Genomic DNA, 17,775 nt, shown 5'->3' with positions numbered 1-17,775 from the left:
TCTAGTCACTCGTATTTAGCAACTTTTCCTCTAATGAAACGAACATTTTTTTAAATAAAGAAATGCATGGCATGCAAAGATGAAAGCTATACAGAAATTCTCTATTAAGAATTCTTTCAGGGGCAACTAGGTGGTGCAGTGGATACAGCTCCAGACTTGGGAGTCAGGAGGACCTGAGTTCAAATTTGACCTCAGACACATGACACTTACTAGCTATGTGACCCTGGGCAAGTCACTTGACCCCAATTGCCTCACCAAAAAAGGCAAAAAAAAAAAAAATGGGAATAGTCATGGAAAAAAAAAAGAATTCTTTCAAAGTTATTAATATTAAACTTAACAGAGAAAAATGTGGATAAAACAGAAGCTAAATCAAAGAGTACTGTCTCTCAGATAAAAAAAAAATCTTAAAAAACAAAAATCTATTTGATACTATTGGTGGCCCAGTACCACAACAAGTTTAAAAACAAACCAGGTTGGGGGCAGGTGATGCAGCGGATAGAGCACTTGCCCTGGAGGAGGACCTGAGTTCAAATCTGGTCTCAGATACTTGACACTTAACTAGCTGTGTGACCCTGCCTTTTAACCCCATTGCCTAAGCAAAAAAACCAAACAAAAACCAGGTCTTTAATTTGGTATGGTCTTTGATTATATCACTTATTCACTAAAAAGAAAAGGGGGGGGGAAAGAATGGGACATTTTTAGGGATAAGAATAAAAAGAAATGGATCAGGAATCTTTAAAGTATCTAAAGGGTTCTTTTTCACAGACTTACTACATATGTAAATTCCATATATGGGTGTATGTAGTCTGTCTTTCTCTCATTCCTGTTCCACTTTACTCAGCTTTTGGTTTCTTTAGAAACTAAAAGGAGTCATTAAAATTTGGTAAAACAGGTACCTATGGGTAAAAGTCTTAGGATCATATTTGTGAAGATTAAATGAAAGGATTCCTAGTAACTTTTTCTTTGCTAGGCTACTAAAGACAAGTTTAGGCTACATTTATTATTTACTATTCTTAATTACCAATTCAGAGGATGATTCATCTACCTTTAAATCTAAATGACTTGATATATAGCAGAATTTTAAATTCAATTACCTTGATTAAATAATAATCACAAAATAAACTTCACCATTAGGTATGTATTCCCTCCAAACCCAGCAAACTGCTAATTAAACATTAGCAGAATCCACATAGTCTCATTCCAAGAAGGATTTTACTGCTTTACTCATACATAAATTTTTTTGGACGGTAAAAGAACTGAAGATACATTTAACAATATGCTCCCACACAGCTATGCCTCATACCTACAATAAAAATGAATACATATAATCAATTCACACAACATGAAACGTCCAGAACATACCTGTGCAGCAAGATCAGGATTCTGGCTTAGTGACTGCATCATGCTCCTCATGTAGGGTGCAGACAACATGTTCTGCATAAGCTGTGGATTTTCAGTTATCTGTTGCAATAAGCTCTGCATTCCTGGTGTGTTGAACATACCAGCTTAAAGTAAAATAAATAAATCATGTAACAGTACTTCCTAAGGGAAATCCAAATTCTAATATAAGTAGAACTTTCCAAATACGTAAATGTTTAACTATTAAGTGTGTAAATACATAAATGCATAACGTAGTATACAGCAATCATCATGAAGAGAAATTATGAAGGGTTATGAAGTGGGGAAAAACTGACTTTGGAGAATCAGAGGCCCTGGATTCAAATCTTGCCTTTGCCACCCACTGGATTTCGGTCAAGTCACTTAATTACTCAGCCTCAGTTTGCTCATATGTGATACAAGGTCAGTCTCAAAAGCCTCGAAAGAGACTCCAGCTCTAAATATATGATCCTATGACGGCTCCTTTAAATAGCAGCCATCCACTACATAAAAAATTCAGCAGCACTACATCTACAATCTTTAAGATTGTGTTTTTTGGACCTCCTCCTTAATTTCCTTCCTTGCTGGGAAACATCATATAACTATTTTAGGACATGCTGTCCTTTAGAATTTAAACTCTCCATTCACATAGAACTGAATCTACAAAGAGTATCCCTTCTGCTGACCTCTCATGGTAAATTCTAGGTACTAAACCGAAGTTTCATCCCCTGGATAGTATAAAACACTGGATAAAACTAAACTTTCCTATTTAGCTAACTGGCATTTAAAAATTTATAGGAAAATGCAAAGAATTATCTCGTTTTCTACAGGAAGGAGAAGTCTAAAATGATTAAATTCACAAGGATCTTAACAACTCTACCATAAGTTCTGTCATCTTCAGCCTCTCCACACAGAACTGAGGACAGAATGTTTTCCTTTAAATCACAATAATGAGGAGGATGTAATAATGTGAAAATGCAACTCAAATTTCTGTGTGCACTGTATTGCACCATTGTAATAATAAAAGAACTAAACCACAACTTTGTCTTAGATACCTATCATTCTATTTTACAGCCTGAGCTTTCAAAATGAAGAAGCTTAAAATGATACTAAACACAAGGGAAACAGTATAAAGAAAAAAAGTAGAAAAATCTTTGTACCATTTGGATAATTAAAGTTGAAAAGTAAAAAACACAAGTTCATGCTTACCTCCCACTCCAGGTCCTAAATTTGGCACAGTGTTACTTTGTCCAGTAGAGCCAGTAGTGCTACTGCTAACATTGCTACCAGTGCCACCAACACTGCTGGTGGTGTTACTGCTGGTTGTTGAACTCTGGGTACCAGACTGTGGAGCCCAAGGGTTAGGTAAAGGATCTCTATTCTCTGTACGGGAAGGCTGACTTCCTTCACCTGAGGGTGAATTGCTCACCAACGAAGCAAATGGGTTACCACCAAACTGCAGCAGGAACAGGGGAAAAAAAATACAAGGATCATTAAGTTTAAGCCAATTGCTAAACCGCTGCTTTAAATGCTATCTCAGAGCATCCAGGTACCATAGTGGATAGAACACCGGCCCTGGAGTCAGGAGGACCTGAGTTCAAATCTGGCCTCAGACACATAACATTCACTAGCTGTGTGACTCTGGGCAAGTCACTTAACCCCAACTGCCTCACATTAAAAAAAAAAAATGCTATCTCAAGGTCCTACATAAAACAACCTTATTATGAAATACACCTCAGTCACACAACATATGAAATCATAAGTAGTACCCAAGTTTATGAAATTTGAGAATCTGTTTCTTACCTGTTCTTGTGCTGCATTCAACATTGGTTCCTGAATATCAGTGTACATACGCCTCAAAGCATTGTATCCACCTGGTATACTTTCAAGATTACTCAAGGCTCTGTCTTGATTTCTCATCATTTCCTGCATCATTGCTGGGTTTCTTGCAAGTTCTAGGGTCTTCAAGAAAAAGAATGTTCCAACTCACTAAAAAATCCACTGAGGTACACACAAACAGCTTTATTTCTATCAATTTTCACAGATTATTTAACAGATTTTTCAGTTCATAACAGTTGAAAAATCTCAACTTTTTTCATTAGTGTTTTACTCTAAAGAATTCACATTAAGTCCACACTTGAAAATGTAAATGGTCTTACTTCAATGATAAATGCATTACTTTATGGTGCTATTCTATTAACTACTAACAACTTGGAATATCAAATGGAAACAAATTACAATATATGACTATATTCCACATAGATCAAGTTTAAAAAGTCACTTAGACTTTAACTTTAAAGTCTTTAACTTTAGATACACAAGACAATTCACATACAACGTGACACTTGGATGCCATAATGGTTAAATGTTGTATAACCACAGCCTTGTCACACTTAACCTTTTAGTATCCCCTAGATTTAAGTTACAGACAAGGCGTAGATCTACACTGGGAGAGTGAGTTTGCAGAAAAAGAAATGATGCACACTGATGAAATCATAGACTCAGAACAAAACTCACCTGCCAACTCTATCAGAAATCTCTAGATATATAAATATACATGCGTACCCATAAACATATACACACTTATATGTATATGTTTTGAACGGCATTAACTGTACCAAAAAATTTTCAACATACTTGTCTCATTATATCTGGATTGTTAATCATGTGACTAATCTCTGGATTTCGTTGTATTAACTGCTGCATTTGAGGATTGGCCATAATTAACTGTCTCATCAGATCGGGATTTGAAAGCATGCTCTGAACAAAGGGATTTTCCATAATCTGGACCATCATTTCCGGGTTGGACATGAGCTGCCGCTGCATTTGACTTTGTAGTTCAGAGAAGTTGGATGTATTCAAGCCCAAACTACTCAGTCCTGCAAGACCTCCAAGGCCACCTAAGAGCAAAGGGAAGAAAGCATAAATGCAAAATCAGTTAACTGTAGCTTGATTTTTAAAGCTACTTTATTTTCTATTTATATTTTTCTTCTGGTCTCCAAATAATAAGATCTAATGTATTTTATATGCCCCCTAAAGGAAATTTATTTACTTCACTGGCTTGCTATATGGTACTGGTTTGGTCCAAACTGCTGAATAAATTCTATAAAAGATGCTAAATTGTTTTCTGTACTTAGACCAAAATGTGAAATATGTAACACAGACACCCTCAAAAATACTAAATTTGCTAAGTCAGTTTCATAACTGTTACCTGACAGTTATTTTAAGTCTATATTATAATTCTGCATTCTACTTACACAATCAAAAGGAATTCCTTTTATAAAGCAAGTGAGTCACAACATCTTTGGGGCTACAATTTAGTCTTCTGTTAAAGGGTCTGGATTAGTTGATTTTTTTCAGTACTCATACACATATACACACACTTATATATACACACATTTATATGTGTATACATAAATATAAATTATGAATGGCATTAACTAGACCAAAAAGAATTTTCAGTAAGTCCACTTAAGATTTAAATTTCCATGAATAAATCATTGTAGGTCAAGATAAAGAGCATTCTATATCTCTTTTATAACTCTTTAACTTTGATAAAGAAAGCTTATTCTGAAGGTATACATTTGTCCTCGCTCCTTTTAAGATTAGTATCACAACAGGGGTCTTTCATATTTTAATACATTTACATTCTTTCATAACATCTAATTATAGATGAAACTATTTATTTCCATTTTTGTAGACATTTGCCAATAATGTTTTTCCCTTTCCCCTACTAAAGCTTACTTTAAAAAAAAAAAAAAAAATCTTACCTAAACCAAAAGGGTTACTATTTGTAGAAACTGGTGTGGAGTTACTATTGGGAGATGCTGATGTAGTAGAATTACTTCCAGTGGTATTTGTTTGCTGAACTGGATGATCCTGAGGTCTAGGGGAAAAAAATTAAACCACAATGGAATCATTTTTAAAAGTTTAGGAAATCCATACTAAAGAGTCAATTTTGGGGGTATATTTTTATTTACTGTGTTAAACATTTCCCAATTTTTATATATATATATAAAATATTTTTAAAAATCGTTTCCCTCTTGCCCTTCCCATACCCACTGAGAAGACAAGCAGTATGATACCTGTTAGACAGGTAAAGTCATGTAAAACATTTCCATATTAGCCATGTTGCACAAAAGAAAAAGAATAAAAAATTAAGCTTTGATTTGCACTCAGAGTTATTAATCAATTCTTTTATATGAGTATGGATAGCATTTTTCATCATGAGTTCTCTGGAACTTAGTGGATAATAATGGTATTGAACAGAGTAGCTAAGTCTTTCACAGCTGATTATCGTTACCATGTTGCTGTTACTGTGTACAATGTTCTCATTCTGATCATTTAACTTTGCATCAGTTCATTTAAGTTTTACGAGGTTTTTCTGAAACCATTCTCTTCAGTATTTCTTACATCAAACAATATTCCATCACAATCACACATGACAATATGTTCAGCCATTCCCTAAAATTCATAGGCAACCTCTCAATTTCCAACTCATTGCCATCACAAAAAGAGGGTCCACAAATATTTTTGCACATATATGTCCTCGTCCTTTTTTGTTCTCTTTCGGGTATAAGAGTTAGTAATGGTATTGGTAGGCTAAGATTTTATAGCCCTTTGGCATAGTTCCAAATTGTTCTCCAGAATGGTTGGACCAGTTCACATCTCCATCAACAATACATCAGCTTCTCAGTTTCCCATTTTCTAAAGGGTCGATTTTCTTTTCTTTTTTCGGTAAGGCAATTGAGGTTAAGTGACTTGCCCAAGGTCACACAGCCAGTACATGTCAAGTGTTTGGTCTGAGGCCAGATTTAAACTCAGGTCCTCCTGACTTCAGAGCCGGTGCTAAAGGGTCAATTTTCAAACCAGTTCAAAATGATCAGTTCATGAAACAACCAACTAACACCATAAATATATATTAAAAATACGTGAATTAGATTGCTCAAGGAACAACAAAAAAATTGGGGAATATTCTAAGTCATGAAAACATTAGAGAAACTCAACCCACCCACCCCCAATTAGCCAATGTCATTGGGTATAAATATACTTTAATTTTAGAAAAAAATTAGTTCATAACAACATAAAATCTTAATTTTCCCATTTAAAATTTTTTTTCCAATTACAGGTAATAACAATTTCTAATTTTTATTGAATTCCAAATTCTCCTTCCCCTCCCTGAGAAGGAAAGCAAGTATTGGTACCTCAGAATTGTTTGAATTTTTTTTTATATGACTATAGTGAGTGGTTTCTTCTGAAAACTGCCTGTTCATGTCCTTTGACCAATTTATCAATTGGGGAATGACTTGTATTCTTAGAAATCTGACTCAGTCCTCTATATACTTGAGAAATAAGGCTTTTCTGCATTTGTCTGTGAGAATTTTAAATCCTAATACATGGTCAATTTCTGTGAAAGTGCCATGTACAGCCGAGAAAAAGGTATACTTCTTTCTCTTACCATTCAGTTTTCTCCAGAAGTCTGTCATATCTAACTTTTCTAAAATTCTATTCATCTCATTAACTTTCTTATTTATTTTATGGTTAAATTTATCTTGCTCTGAAATGAGAATATTGAGGTTCCCTACTAATACGGTTTTATTGTCTATTTCCTCCTGTAACTCAATTAACTTTTCCTTTAAGAATCTGGATGCTATACCATTAGGTGCACGTATATTTAGTATTGACTGATATTACTTCACTGTGGTACCTACCATTTAGCAAAATATAAGTTTTGCAGTTTATCTCTTTTAATTAGGTCTGTTTTTGCTTTTGCTTTCTCTGAGATAATTGCTACTCCTGCTCCTCCCCCCTCCCTTTTTTAACTTCAGGTAAAGCCTAATAGATTCTGCCCCAGCCCCTTATGTTTATTGTGTGTATCTCTCTCTGCTTCAACTGCATTTCTTCTAAACAACAAATTATTGGGGCAGCTAGGTGGTGCAGTGGATAGAGCACTGGCCCTGAAGTCAGGAAGACCTGAGTTCAAATCCAGCCTCAGTCACATAATACTCACTAGCCGTGTGACTCTGGGCAAGTCACTTAACCCCAATTGCCTGATATAAAATATGAATAAATAAATGAAACAATTGGATTCTGGTTTTTAATCCATTCTGTTATCTGCTTCCATTTTATGGGCAAGTTCATTCCATTCACAGTTATGATTACTGTTTATTCCCCTCCATCCTATCTTTCCCTCATTTATCCTTTTCCCTCTCTCCTTTCACCTTATCCCTCCTAAAAAATTCTGTTTTGCTTCTGAATACCTCCCCCAATCTGCCCTCCCCACCCCCCCTTATTCCCCTTCTCTCCTACTTCCCTGTACAGCAAGATAGATTTCCATGCCCATCTGTCTGTGTATGTTACTCCTTCTTTGAGTCAATTCTGATGAGAGTTAAGGTTCAAGCATGGGCCACCACCACTCCATCATCCCAATTGTAAAAGCTCCTCTTTTTAAGCCTTTTCTATGTGAGATAATTTACCCCATTTTACCTCTCCTGTCCCCCTTCCCCCAATGTATCCATCCCCTTCTCACTCCTTCATTTTTCTGAAGTCATCCCACTACAGTCAATTGACACCTATGCCCTCTGTCTATGTATATATTCCTTTTAACTGTCCTAATAATGATAACCTTCTCAGAAATTAGAAGTATCTTCCCATGTAGTAGAAAAATAAACAATTCAATCTTATTAAATCCGTTATAATTTCTCTTTCATATTTCCCTTGTTATGTTCTCTTGAGTCTTGTATTTGAAAGTCAAATTTCTCTATTCAGTTCTGGTCTTTTCATCAGGAATGCTTGAACGCCCTTTTTCATTATGTCCATTCAAAATATCCATTTTTTCCTCGTGAAGGATTATACTCAGTTTTGCTAGGTAGGTGATTCTAGTTGTAATCCTAGTTCCCTTGACCTTCAGAACATCAAATTACAAGTTCTCGAATCCCTTAACGTAGAAGCTGCTAAATCTTATGTGATATTAAGTGTGGCTCCATGATATCTGAATAGTTTCTTTCTGGCTTCTTGCAATATTTTCTCTTTGACCTGGGAGCTTTGGAATTTGGCTGTAATATTACTGGAAATTTTCATTTTGAGATCTCTTTCAGGTTATCAGTGGATTCTTTCCATTTCTATTTTACCCTCTGGTTCGAGGATATCAGGGCAGTTTTCCTTGATAATTTCTTGAAATCTGATGTCAATGCTCTTTTTTTGATCATGGCTTTCAGGGTAATCCAATAATTCTTAAGTTATCTCTCCTTGATCTACTTTCCAGGTCAGTTGTTTTTCCAATGAGATATCTGAGTTTCTTCTATTTTCTTTTTCATTCTTTTTATTTGATTTTATTGTTTCTTGCTTGATGTCTTGTGGAATTAATAGCTTCTACTTGCCTGGTTCTAATTTTTAAAAAATTATTTTTTTCAGCACACTTTTGTACCTCTTTTTCAATTTCACCAATTCTACTTTTTAAGGAGATCTCTTCCAGTGGATTTCTGTGCCTCTTTTACCATTTTGGCCAATTCTGTTTAAAATGTTATTTTCCTCAGGTTTTTTTTTTTGTGCCTCTTTTATTGAATCTCTTTTCATAATTTTCTTTCATTATTCTTATTCCTTTCCCTAGTTTTTCTTCTACCTCTCATTTGTTTTTAAAATCCTTTTTGAGCTCTTCCATTAATCCTTTTTTGGGCCTGTGACCAATTCACATTTTTCTTTAAAGTTAACGTAGCCATTTTTACTTTGTGTCTTCTATGAGTTTATGTCTTGATCTTCCCTGTCACCACAATAACTTTCTACGGTCAGGTTCTTTTTTTGTTGTTGTTTGCTCAGCCTACTTCTTAACAAAACTTTGTTAAAGCTGGGCTGTGGTCCTGGGGTGGCGGGGACACTGTCCCGAGCTTTAGATTCATGCTGCTATTTTCAGAGCTAATTCTGGTGGTATGCAAAAGTTTTTTGTTCTTCCAAGGTGGTACAATCTAAAGAGAAGTTCGGTACCACTGCTCTTCTGGCCTGTGGTCTGGTCTGCGAGTGATCATAGGAACTCTTCTCTGCCCTATAACTGTGACCACAGGGCTCCCCTGTGGCATCAAGTCTTTTCTCTGCTTATGACCCTGAAATTGTGACATGGGCTCTTGCTCTCCTGAGGTTGTGTCAGTGCTCTTTTCTGCCTTAGACCTGAGACTAGGGTCACCACTCCTATGCAGCCACAAGCATTAGTGGGCTAATGCTTCTCTACACCCTGGGACTGTGACCCGAAACTTTGTGTGGGCAATACAACAGGGTCCTAAACCCTGTGCTGGCAAAGGGTCCCCTGTAATCTCCTTCTGACCAGTTGTCTGTGGACTGAGAGCTCCCAAAGCTGCCACTGTTCCTAATGTCCACTGCTGGCCTGCCAGAGGGAGGCCTGCGCTGCATTGTGCTCTAGGCTACCACTACCCCAGTGAGCAGATCTTTCCTGATGACCTCCTTTTCACCCAGACCTTTTGTTGGTTCTGCTGCTCCAGAATTTGATTTGAAGCATTATTTTATAAAGTTGTTTAGAGGGGAATTTGGGAAAGCTCAAGTAATGTCCTGACCTACTCTGCCATCTTGACCCCCGATCACTCCTTTTTTGTGCGTGTGAGGCAATCGGGGTTTAAGTGACTTGCCCAGGGTCACATAGTAAGTGTCAAGTGTCTAGTCTGAGGTCGGATTTGAACTCAGATCCTCCTGACTCCAGTGGTAATGTTCTATCCACTGTACCACCTAGCTGCCCCACTCTGATCACTTTTAAAAGCAAAATTCATCATTTATTATAATTTTGAAAAAAGTCTCAAAAACCTACTATGGAAATAAGTCATTTCCTTCCTGGAGTTTTGTTAGCCTATGATTATTTGATACTGACTTCACAGAAATTCCCCACTTCAAGTAGCAAATTAACAGATGTATGTTTAAATGTTGGCTTTTAGAATTTAATGAAGTCTCCTTCAAATAAATTTAGAGCACTTTAGCATTAACCTTGAAGTTAGAGTTAGGGTTAGTTGCTCAAGGTCCTTATTAAGTCATCATTCATATTTTTCATGAACCTAAAGGAAAAACTCAGCATTGTATTTTAGGATCATTTATTCTACTACTCTCAAGTTTTTGAAAAACCACTTAAGTTTAGTCAATGCCTGATCATCACCAAATAGGTTTAGTCATCCTACCTAGTTTAGGGGATAAGGGATTCCATTTGTTCTCTAGTGAGTCCTTTGCTATGAATCACTTCAGTGGATTATGCACCAAATATTATTAAATATTTATAAAGGGATGGGAGCACATGTGGTATTACTTAAGGAATAGGCCAGGAAAAGCCAGGACCTAAGTGTCCACCACTAGATTCATTCCATTGAACTAACTACTGATCTCACATTCTTCTTAAAATAAAATATTCCTGTTAGAGTATCAAATGTTAAGGTACCTTTTTTGGATTGGATCTGTGATTATCCTGGCATAGGCAGTGGAGTGCTGGAGTTGGCTTGTACCAGCTCACAAAAGCCAATTGTTAAATTTTTCAGTGTGAGCATTTATACCTCAGAAATTAGCAAATGCTACAAATCGAGGCTTGATTTACTATTCTGTTGATTGTCTAGAGCAGGCCTGTACAACCTGTGGCCCACCAGCCTCATATGGCCTGAGGGCTGCAGGTTGTGCAGGCCTGGTCAAGTGACTCTAGACTTAAAAATGTAACTGAGGGGCAGCTAAGTGGTGCAGTGGATAGAGTACCAGCCCTGGAGTCAGGAGGACCTGAGTTCAAATCCAGCCTCAGACACTTGACACTAATTGTGTGACCCCCGGGGAAGTCACTTAACCCCACTGCCTAGCCAAAAAAAAAAAAGTCATGGAGAAAATGTTAATAATGCAGATTAATATTACAAGTATGTCATGGGCAAACTACCCCCTCCCGTAAAGAACTACTTGCTAACATTTTCCTGCACACCAGTGGGATATGAAACTCCCTCTACCAATGTAGGCTGGTAACTGTTTTTGCAAATTATAATTCTAAAAAGTTATCTGGGACACTTGAAAATGAAGTGACTTGCCTGGGGCTACATAGCTTTTCAGAGGCAGATCTTCCTGGCTCTGAGGAAAACTCTCCAGTCATTTCTCAGAGACAGGTCTTCTTTACAGGCCAACTCTATTCACAATGCTTCTGTTAAAGGTATTTACCACCTCAATAAGAACAGATTTATAATTTAGCTTTTTTTTCTTTTCTCTTAGAGGAGGGGCAGAACAGCAGGAGGGGCAAGGGAAAACACTTATATTTTCCTAAGACAACTCCATGTTTACACAAACAAATCATGGACATCCATCCATTAATGTGGACCAGCAGGAACTGACTGTATAGCGAAAACTTAAATCTCTTCATACTTATCCCTTCTATATTACTTCTAGGTCAGTGACCCAGGAAGAGTGATAAATGGAACCTCCAACTCAACCTAACCACAACTTATTGGGGTACTTGTTGGCATCTCGCTTTCTCATTTATCTATGACAACCTTCAAATATTCAGTGAGCTATGTCTCACCAAAAATCAGCCAGCAACCAACAAACATTAAGCACTTAGTACATGCCAGGTACTGTGGTAAGTGCTGATAATACAAAGAAAATGCAAAAACAGTCTTTATATGCAAGGAGCCAACGTTCTAATGGGGACCATTATGTATATAATATATGTATACATATTATGTATATAAACAAGACACATACAAAGTAGATGTAAGGAAACTTCATAGAAGAAGGCACTAGCAGTCAGGGAGACCAAGAAGGCAGAGAATTAGCTTAATCTTGAAAGGTGATAGAAAGGTAAAGGGACAAAAAGTGAAGCATCACATGAGAGAAACACCAAGCAAGTCAGTATATCTGGAATGTAAGAGTACAAAGAGGGAATAAAGTATAAGAAGACTGGAAAGACAGGAGGGGGGCAAGCTATGAAGAGCTTTAAACACCAAAGAAAGGGATCTATATTTGATCTGACAGGTTATAGGGAGCCCACAGGAGTTTCCTGGGGTGGGTTGAATAATCAGATCTATGTTAAAAAAAAAAAAAAAAAAACACTTTGGTAGCAAGTGAGGAGAAACTTAAGATAGGGAGATTCAATTCAAAGGCTAATGAAACAATGTAAGCAAGAGAAGATGAGGGCTTGTCTAAACTACGTGAAGAACACAAGGGGTCATATTTAAAAGAAGTTATAGGGGCAGCTAGGTGGTACAGTGGATAGAGTTCTGGCCTTGGAGTCAGAAGGACCTGAGTTCAAATCTGACCTCATACACATGACACTCACTAGCTGTGTGACCCTGAGCAAGTCACTTAACCCCGACTGTCTCACCAAAAAGGGGGGAAGAAAAAGAACAGCTACAGAGAAAGAAATGAAATGATTTGGATACCAATTAGACATATGGGGCGACACTAAGGAGTTGAGGGTAATAGCAAAGAAGCAAAATTAGATGACGAGAAAGATGGTGGTTCACTCAATAGTAATATGAAAATTTGGAAGAGAGGTGGGTTTGGGAGAGAAAATAAAGAAGTAGGTTTGGACAATGGTGAGTGTGAGTTATCAACTAGACAATCTCTTCAAAATATTTAATAGTCAGGGACACAGTGTTAGAACTCAGGAGACTATAGCTACCGAGACAAAGATCTAGAAATTATAGAGCTAGAAAACATATAAAGATAAATGAATCCATGGGAGTTGATACAACCATCAAGTAAATAACAGAATGTTTAGGAGAGATACCTGAAGGACACCAGGTTAGTGGGTATGACATGGATCAAGATCCAGCAAAGAAAACTAACAAGAAGCTGTCAGAAAGGCAGGAGAAGAACCAAGAAAAGAAGAGCTACATGAAAACCCAGGAGAAAATATGCATCCAGGACTAAAAGATGATCAATAGTGTCAAATACTGCAGAGAATTCAAGGATGAGGACTGAGAAAATGCCATTAGAATGGGCAATTAAGAGATCACTGACAACTTTTGAAAGAGCATTTTCACTTGAATTATGAGAGGAGATTAGAAGCCAGAATGGAGAGGGTAGGAAAATAAGGGGTGTGGGGAGAAGTAGAAGCATTGAGTATATAAAGGAATTTAGCTAAAATGACAAGGAAAGATACAAGACGACAGCTAATGGCTATGGTAAAATCTAGAAGATTTTTTTTTTAATTGTTTTAAAAGAACATGGGAGATGTTTGTGCCAGCAGGGGAAAGAACCAATGGATAGAAGAGACTGAAAAGTGAGAACAGAGATAATGTTGGGTCAATCTACTGGAGAAGATAGTAAAGGACAGGATCAAAGATACATGTAGAGGGGTTGGCCTTGTCAAGGAAAAAGTCAGCTCTTCATCAGAGTGAAAGTAAATAGCAAGGAATGAAGTTTGGGGTTGTGAAATGACAAGAAAAGGAGAAGAGTGAGCTCGTAAAGGGCAGCTAGGTGGCACCAGGCAGATAGAGCACCAGACCTGGATCAGGAGGACCTGAGTTCAAATCTGACCTCAGACTAGACACTTGACACTTACTATGTGACCCTGGGCAAGTCACTTAACCCCAACTGCCTCACCAAAAAAACACCTTAAAAAAAAAAGAGCTCATAAAAATGGACTTTATTTTTTTGCTACAGTATGAGATGCAATCCTCAGCAGTGGGTGTTCATGTAGAAGACTTAGTAAGGGACTGAACAGCCACTGCTTGGGGGTGGGGTAGGGAAGTGGGGAGATAAAAAAAACAGAAACATTTATTAAGTGCCTAAATATGTGCTAATCACTGTGTTAAGCACTTTTAAATTTTATCCTATTTGATATCACAGATTTAAGAAGGACTGTCTTGCTACTGTTAAGGATGGGTTACAAATTTGTAGTGGGCTAAACATGGTTCAATTCTCCACCTCTCTTGGGCAGTATATGAGTGAGAACCAAGGAGGTAAATGACAGGAATAATCCAGGGTTGGGGTTTGCCAAGGAATGAATGGTAAAAGGACAAAGGAGTAAAGGTACTAGTGAAGATGGAGAGAATAGTACTGAAATAAATCAGTTATCAATTTAGGTGGGAAAATCACTTGCTAATGCAATCTACTGAAAATAAGTCTAGGGACAGCTAGGTGGGACAGCTAGGTGGCACAGCAGATAGAGCACTGGCCCTGGAGTCAGGAGAACTTGAGTTGAAATCCGGGTCTCAGACCAGACACTTTACCACTTACTAGCTGTGTCATCGTAGGCAAGTCACTTAACCCCAATTGCCTCACCAAAACAAAACAAAAAAGTAAATCTATCTGACATTAAGGTTTATGTTACCTATACTGTTGAGAATTAAAGTTAACACAACCTCAGAGTTCCAAAGAACAGCAGCTATCCTCATCAGAGACTGCCTTGAAAAAGAATTCTAAATAAATCAACACTAATAATCAGATCAATTACTGCCCTACCCCAATAAACTAATATTTTTGACTCAAATAAGTACGTTCATCCTGGTTGCTAACATTCAGAAGAATTAAGCAAAATTCTCTTAAAGACCAGCATTTATTAGTTTATTTAGTGACTTTGAAATATAGCTATTTTCTTATGGATAGCAGAAAACAATGTTGGAAATTGCAAAATTTATACCATCACAGCCTTCAAGAAGATTGGTTAGTTCCATTTATATTTTTACCACTGCCTGATTTCAAATGACAGGATTCCCGTCTCAATTTACTGTTTCAGTTTGTTTAAAACACCATTAGTTCTATAATTCAGTCAAAGTTTGAACATATAAGACATTAATGAGTTTCAGTATTACCATATTAAAAATCAGTGTGGCAAAGCAATGGGAGTTTTAAAAACTAAGTTATTAACCCTTTAATCACCAGTTAAGCACTAGTAAATATAATTTCAAACAACTCTGGTCTAATAACACGTTAATTACAGTCAACAATGGTAAAAGAGGAACTGAACTTCTCAGAAAGTTTATAAATAGTCCCTTATTTCAGGGAAATATTATATTATCAGGAATAGGGAGATACTGAAAGAAAAATATGCCTACATTGTTTATTCAAAGCTTACCTGTTTTGTGTTTTTATGACAAGGTGAACAGTAAGTCCATCATGTATTCCATGCTGGCTCAAAGTATCTTGATCTTTTAAAATTTTTCCAGCGAATATTAACACAAGTTGATCAGGATGGGACTTGAATCGTTTGGAGATTTTTTCCTTAAACTAAATAAAATAAAGAGCAAAATTAATATGCAAGTCCAGAAGAGCAATTAGTGTTGTTGCCCTCCCTCTCTACCTTTTTAAAGAATGAATTGCCAACAAGTAAAAAAAGCAAACAAACAAAACAAAAAAAAGCTCTAATTTAATTGCCAAAAACAGTACAGAAATATCCAAATACTGTAATTTTCCACCACTCCTTTATATTCTTTTTTTTGCCAAATTTAAGGACTGCTTCTAGAACTTAGCCATTTTGAATTACTGGGTCAGTGGTATATATTGCACTGCCACTACAATGTTTCTGCTTCTCTGATTTATCTTTGTTCATATACTCTCTGAAGCCTTGGCCCACACTGGCTCCCCTTAACTTTTACTATATTTCCTCCTAGAAATATCTTCATGTACCATACTACTTAACTTCTCCCTGAAGTACTATATTAGTCAAAGCTAACATTTCTATAAGATTTTAAAGTTTGTAAAACACTTTACAAGCATTACCTCATTTGATATTCACAACAACCCTGTGTTTGTTACTGCTATCCCCATTTTAAAAATAAAATGGAGGCTCAGATAAGTTAAGCGACTTGCCCAGGGTCACATAGCTAGTGTCAATTGTCTGAGGTCACATTTGAACTCAGGTACTCCTGACTCCAAGGCCAGAGCTCTATCCACTGTGCCACGTAGCTGCCCCGAAGTTAAGTGACTTGACCTGAATTATATAGTTAGCAAAGTTCTGAGGCAGAATTTGAACATGGCTCCTGATCTCATACACTCCACTACCCCAAACTGGCACAGAAGGAACACTACATTTGAATTAAACTTCAGAAAATTCTTTGAATCTCTCTGTGACTCAGTGTTCATAAGTAAAATAAGAGGATCAGACAATGTATCCCATAGACCTACAGGTTCAATGGTCCTCCTTCCCCTTCTCTACATTATAGTCTTTTACACCTCAACCTCCTAATACAGGTTTTGATTCCTCTTTGCTTCTTCAGATCTTTTTTTTTCTGTCTTCATTTTAAAGCATTTTCCTATTCTTCCAGGGAAGACTTCATTTTCCTTATTAAGCTAGATATATAGGTTCCCAAAGTTGGGGAAACCACTCCCTGGGGGTGCTGGAACAATCCGGGGGGGCATAATAGCCTCAGGTGCAATGGGGGGCATTGAGTAAAAATAAGGGGGCCATGGAAGCATAAGGAAAAATAGTTAAGAAAATTTTGAAAAATTTACACGTTTCATCTGTTGTGTAACGGACTTAAAGTCATAATAATTACATTATTTTTCAAATAAATACACAAAACACAAGTTATAACTGGTCAATGGTAAAGTCCACGGGCAGGTCTTAACAAACAAGCATTGGCAGACAAGCATGTAGTGTTGCCCGCTGTCAGAAAGTCCAGTATGCATCGGCAGAAATATGTGCCTATAATGACCTGTTTACAATACGATACTATGGTGACATGACGCAATACTGCATCATCAAAATTTCAATGCACGAAAAAAAAACTACAAATTTACAATAAATTATTAAATTTGAAATGAGTTTTTAAAATTTTTTATAGTTTTGAAATGATGAAAAATAATAAAACTGTTAAAGGGCTAAAGAAAGTAGATTTCCAGGGAGCACTGCGTAATTTTTTTCTTAAAGGGAGCAGTAGGCCAAATAAGTTTGGGAACCTCTAAACTAGAATAAAGAGCACTCTTCAACCCTTTCACCCTTCAAGTACGGAGGATCGTATATATTTTGTACAGTTACCACTTGTCTCTCAAAGGAACATAACCATAATGAAATAGGTTAAAATCACAAAAACATTCCTCTGGCCGTCCTAAACCGCCCCCCCCCTCTATCTTTTCCAGACCAGTCTCAAAGTTAACAGTATAGCAGTTAATTCCTCTCTTTATTGGTTCCCAAGAATGTTAATGTCTTGCCCAGGGGCTGGTAAACTACAGCCTAAGGGTCAGATTCAGTCAATCTCCAGTTTTGTTTTGTTTTACCTCCCACCCCCAACTAAGAATGACTTACATTTTTAAATACAAGAAATGGCTTATTTTAGAGATCTTTTTTAGCTCAGCCTTAACAAAAAAGTTTGCCAACACCTGGCTGAGCTAAAGACCAGGGTCCTAGTACCCAACAAAATAATAAGGTGTTGGTTGGCTTGTCACTGAAGCCTATAGACTCTGACAGGGGTGGGAAACCTGTGGCCTTCTAGATCCCTGGGT

The 17,775-nt window shown here is 36.9% G+C and overlaps 1 protein-coding gene across 2 annotated transcripts in view; it reads right to left on the bottom strand.

Annotated features, from left to right (window-relative positions):
* The window catches only part of LOC114025812 (ubiquilin-1), a 48,117-nt gene that overhangs the window by 8,294 nt on the left and 22,048 nt on the right, over positions 1–17,775 (bottom strand). For both annotated transcript variants that reach the window (XM_027839343.1, XM_027839344.1), the window contains exons 2-7: positions 15,410–15,561; positions 5,148–5,263; positions 4,015–4,277; positions 3,181–3,339; positions 2,587–2,833; positions 1,363–1,505 (exon numbers count right to left, since the gene is read on the bottom strand). In XM_027839343.1, coding sequence (XP_027695144.1) covers positions 1,363–1,505; positions 2,587–2,833; positions 3,181–3,339; positions 4,015–4,277; positions 5,148–5,263; positions 15,410–15,561 — 1,080 coding nt within the window. The remainder of the gene's footprint in view (positions 1–1,362; positions 1,506–2,586; positions 2,834–3,180; positions 3,340–4,014; positions 4,278–5,147; positions 5,264–15,409; positions 15,562–17,775) is intronic.

Source organism: Vombatus ursinus, unplaced genomic scaffold, assembly GCF_900497805.2.
Source record: "Vombatus ursinus unplaced genomic scaffold, bare-nosed wombat genome assembly UNPS02014832.1, whole genome shotgun sequence".
NCBI classification, from domain to species: Eukaryota; Metazoa; Chordata; class Mammalia; order Diprotodontia; family Vombatidae; genus Vombatus; species Vombatus ursinus.
This window is presented reverse-complemented; position numbering and strand designations above follow the sequence as displayed.